The 5,047-nt window shown below is 43.7% G+C and overlaps 1 protein-coding gene across 1 annotated transcript; it reads right to left on the reverse strand.

Annotated features, from left to right (window-relative positions):
- Positions 1–1,067: 1,067 nt before the first annotated feature.
- Positions 1,068–4,279, reverse strand: LOC119312075 (AP-1 complex subunit sigma-1). Its single transcript, XM_037587803.1, has 7 exons — positions 4,060–4,279; positions 2,998–3,084; positions 2,421–2,512; positions 2,217–2,325; positions 2,093–2,128; positions 1,867–1,953; positions 1,068–1,444 (listed from the first exon to the last, which is right to left on the reverse strand). Exons 1-7 carry the CDS (start codon positions 4,060–4,062, stop codon positions 1,373–1,375), a joined length of 486 nt encoding a protein of 161 aa, XP_037443700.1. The 5' UTR covers positions 4,063–4,279; the 3' UTR covers positions 1,068–1,372.
- Between the last annotated feature and the right edge of the window lie 768 nt (positions 4,280–5,047).

Raw genomic sequence — 5,047 nt, forward strand, 5'->3', positions numbered from 1 at the left:
ACGGGGCCTGTCCCTCGCTAGCGCATTTGAAGGATGTGAAAAATTAGTGCTTCCACACGGATGAAAAAGTCAAAAAATTTAACTAATTTAATAGAAAGAGTTGGCAGCCATCATTGCTCGCATTGTGGGGAATGTGGACAATCACTATGGACCTACACTGCCGGAAACAGGTGAAGGTTCATAGTGACAGTCCATATACTTAACAAGAGTGTAATGAAGGCCGAAGTTTACTGCTTCTGAACTACCCGACTATTTAGACCGGTTGTGGCGCTCGTGCTTAGGCGAGGTGGGACTAAAGCCAGCTCTCACACAAACGGAGAAGTCCAAAATAATCATGCAATGAAACAACGCTTTGCTGTCACGGGCTCCCGACAAAGCCTAGCCACCGTCACCGAGCCGTTGACCACTACCGGACTTGCCACAGGCACCTCTTTGCCGTGGGTTCACTGTCTGGTTCTCGGCGAACCGAGCAATTGCCGAGTTGCCTCCTAATACCGAGTGTTCTTTACAAATTGTCTCGGTACATGCCTGTGTTTGTCGTGCTGCATCTATTGCCGAGCATGACTCTTGGCTTACGTCGCTTTGCCGAGTGCCTGTGTTTTGGTTCTCGGCGAAGAGCCAAACACTCTGCATAGAGTGAAATTCCGGTAGTGCACATAAGTGGATGCATGACTTCATTTCTAAAACTATGCATTATCCTTGAATGAAACGAGTGCCATGTAAATGGTATGCTCAAGAGGGCCAAAACTCTCAGCATAATGTCTGTGTGCGCTTGTTCTCATGAATCCTGGTACCTTCCATCCCCAAACAAGTTATCTTGTTGGAAATCCAATAGTTGATAGCTCTCACTCATAGAAAGCCTAATATCAACAAGGAAGAGGGAACTGGCTTGGACTTTAGCCCGTGGATATTGTCAAACCTAGTGGGTACTACGTAAGAAGGGAGGAAAGCAAGGCCTGTGTATATATAGGCAGAGACAGCCAAAATGCTAGGGTTGTACTAGGGGGCAACCCATTTATTTTATTTATTTCCAAAGGACAACATGAGCACGGCCACAACAACCAGTCTGATTAAACACAAGATAATGCGCTGCCGAATTAAGACCAAGAATTTACAAATATTTCTTAATTTAAATACCCACTAAACAGACTACTGGTGAACAATCTCCATGACAGTTTTATCTTTGGAAGATTCCAAATTCAGTTGCAAAGGAACACATGCATTGTAGTTACATATCACTCATTCTGAAAAGGCCTGAATCCGGGAAGTCGTATTTCTTTGGGAAAATGGATACAGCAAAGGAGCTATTACATCAAATTTACCAACATATGCATAAACCAAAGAGCAGCGGGGCATCATCAGACGCGGACTTTTACTTCGTAGCCTGGGCAATGATGTTACTGATGGAGCCAGCTTCCTCTTTAGCAGCCTCTACCAACGAATCCTGTGAAAGTAGGGAAGCGAATTGTTAAGACAAAAAAAAATCAGGACTTCTTGAGCACAGTCCAACACAGATTTTGCAATTTTCTATTGTACACGTGTTTCTATATCTGTACAACTGTAAAGAAATATAAGAGTGTTTAGATCACTAAAGTAGTAGTGATCTAAAGTCTAAACGCTCTTATATTAGTTTACGGAGGGCGTATACTGGAAGCACAAACTCATTCAAGAGGTAACAGAATAGATTTTAGAAGAAGATGCTAATCCTAATATTTAAGCAAAGAAATGAACTCTACTGAACCATAGGGAAAAAAGTGAGGTACAGTCAAGACATGAATCAAGAGAAAGATTTAATACTACCCAAAGTCATACACTCTTAACTAGTCATGGGAATGTACAATTTATGTTAGCCGGTGGTGAGGATACCTGTGCAGCAATAAGTCTTGCAACATTCTTCTTGCTAGATTCCTGAAGCTCACCAGAAATGAGAATCTCATCCAGTACGTAGTACGCCTGCAAATTTCACCATTGGTACTCATGAAAATGAGTACATGACTCATAAAAATGGCATAACTCGGGCAAGAAAAGAATTCATATAACTCTAGTCCTGGATCTTCAGCGTCAACATTTCAACACATGTGAAAGAGATTACCTTGTGGAAATTGAATATCAAATCCAGCTCGCATACCTAAAGAAATTATGAAAAAGACAGTCAAAACAATAGTACATTCAAGAAATAATGCTAATCCATAAAAATCATCACAGGGAACACTTACACTGCCGAAATAACGGTCCAGTATCTCAACAAAATGATGGATAATTTCAAGGACTTCGAGCTCATTATCATCAGCATCGATACACATGCAGAAATAGAGGCTGGCATACCTGTACACAATTATAAGAAGATATATATAAATAGCTAACAAGCATATCTTGCAAACAGAATAGACTCAATGGCGTTCCTTATTACTAAAACATACCTTCTGTACACAACCTTGTAACCTCTCCACTCGACAAAGTTGCAGAGTTTTGGCCCTCGAGTAAGAATGAGCCCACTAAGCTCACGGATGACCTTTCCAAATGAGAAGAATGCGGAAAAATTAGCTAACCAGTACAATCCTCTTAGCCAACAGAAATCATGTAGTAGGCAGTAGCGATTTAAGAGGATTAAATGTAAAACCGTTGTCGGTGTATGAGCACCTACAATATAGCCATCTTTCATAGAAAACAAATACATTGAATGGGCACCCAAGAGGGCAGGAAAATACCAAAAGCGTGCATTAAAGCGTTAAAGAGCTAGAATCACAAATCATCAACACTGGGAAGCAACAGAAATGCTAGCATAAAACGGAGGCTGAACAGATCATAAGGACAGTACAATAGCTGAAATTTATCCTTAGAAGAAGCATCTGTCACCATCTACTCATAATCATAAGTATACACTAGCACAAACACACATAGCAGCAAACTCTGCTTTGACATAGTTTGCATCAACTTGCAAGTTGTTTAATTAGCACATAGACAAACGGACATAAAAGCTCAGTATAAGATGTTGACCTTAGTCCTCTCCTTCTGGGTGTAAGGCGAGTACCACTTGGTGAGCCTCACCTTGCCCTGGCGGCTGATTAGGAGCACGAAATTAATCTGTGAACATGCAGAGAAGAAAAGGAAAGTTAAGCGACAGTGAACCCCAAACAAGATCCAGTGCTAGTGGCAACAAGCAACCGCCTGTGTTGCACAGACACAGACAGATATTTGACTTTTCAAACAACGTTGACAGAAAAACACTGCTATATGTATTTAAATATAATGAATATAATTCATTAAATCTTAAAAGTGCACTTCAGCTTGACAAATTATCGACTACACTTATTCTGCATCTCTTCTTTCAGAAAAACGACACTTCTGTTGATTTCCAGCGGAACACGTGGGCATGGCCCACTCGCCAAATATACAATCTTTAACAGGACAGGTACAACTACATAACAGGGCCATTCATGGTTGTATCACTAAAGAGTTTGTCCTATCAGTCAATTCTGCTGAAATCCAAAAATGTGTAGTGTTCTGAAACTATGATACAGGAAGTAGTTAATCAAGAAGTTTATTTTCTACTTTACATGTCTGTTCTACGCTCGAATAATATAAGCTGGAGACATGGAAATGTGCCTTAAACATGATCACCAGCAGCCATCAATGTGGTACTGAAAATGCAGCATTTAAAAGGAGATCCCGTCTAAACTCTACAAACTACTATCTTCTCGAAACTACAACAGAACAATGTGGCGCTCAAAAGGGGGTTTGGTCTTTCACAGAATCGGTGGGCAATGGCTGCCCAATTCATATACCGTACAGAAACAGAAAAGACCGTGATGAATGGCTGTAATTCCTCCTTAAAATGGGATCATAACACTCTCGGATCCATAACACCGTTGAGCAAATCCACTGGCTCGAGAAATTCCGCTAAATTGGCTGTGCCTGGCTTGCAAATTCCAAATCGATAGCAAACTGGTGGGTATTCTCTCCTATTCTCCGAGATCCGGATCCGAACGATAAATGAGATCTCACGACCTCTAGCGTAACCCGGGGGATCTACAGGGAAGGGGAGGACGAGGAACTCACCATGGCTAGGGACGGTCGCGGCCCGCGTAGATCTGCCGAGGCCCGAGAGGAGGAGCGAGGCGGGTGGGCGTGGCCGCGCGGATCTGGCGGCGAGGGCGGCCGGGGTGGCAGCCGGTCGTCGGAGGAGGTAGGATCGCCGAGAGACGGGAGCGCGAGCGGCGTCGGTCGGCGTCTGGGCTGGGCTGGGCGGTCTGGGTCGCGTCGGGTGCGCGATCTGCTACGGTGCTACCAGTGTTGAGCCAAACCGGTCTATTTGCTGGTTTTCCGTTGTTCTGGGGTCCTTCCTGCATATTGCAGGCAACTTTGTGTGTCTTCTTTTTTTTTCGATAAACAGGTGATCACCCCCGGCTCCATTTCATATAGAAAGAAACCACAACATAGCAGTACCTTACAGATCCGAAACACCCATACAGAAAACAGACTACAGGTAGAATAATCTCAGGAGGAGATCTACCTCCCAAAAACAGACTTTGAAATAAAAAGCTACCGAAACATTCTGCAAGCAGGCAGCAACATCTACTTACTCTCGACCACCAACCTTACACTCAAACCACTCCAAACATGAGGGCCAACACACTCTAGGCTGACCTAGACAGCGAGACCCCCCCCCCCACCGATGCTGACCACATGGATGATGTCGGCTTCCTCTGGGTGCTGTAGTTGGTACTCCAGCGTGGCCCTTCCTCCGTGTGCAGCATTTCCAACTGCCTTTTTCTAGAGCCCAGCATCAACGATTTGGTCTTCAAACCACTTGCGGCAGCTCAGCCTAGTTCCAGCATCAATGGATTTCTCAGGGTTTTCCAGATCAGATCTTGAAACTCTTGCATTTTCCCCCCTTGGAGATCTTGGAACAGCTTGGTCCAGTCCCTCAGATAGCAGTAAACTAGCCCCAGAACCTGTTTCATAGAAATCCAAGAGCACCTATTAAACACTACAGAATTCCTAAAATTCCACAATCCCCACAGGACAGCAGAGCTCACAACATTCA

Source organism: Triticum dicoccoides, chromosome 5B (genome assembly GCF_002162155.2).
Source record: "Triticum dicoccoides isolate Atlit2015 ecotype Zavitan chromosome 5B, WEW_v2.0, whole genome shotgun sequence".
NCBI classification, from domain to species: Eukaryota; Viridiplantae; Streptophyta; class Magnoliopsida; order Poales; family Poaceae; genus Triticum; species Triticum dicoccoides.

Coding starts and splice junctions, on each gene's coding strand:
- LOC119312075 (XM_037587803.1), bottom strand. Junction 2,326..2,420: donor TACAAGGTTGTGTACAGAAG/GTATGTTTTAGT, acceptor AATTGTGTACAG/GTATGCCAGCCTCTATTTCT. Junction 1,954..2,092: donor TGATATTCAATTTCCACAAG/GTAATCTCTTTC, acceptor TGAAATTTGCAG/GCGTACTACGTACTGGATGA.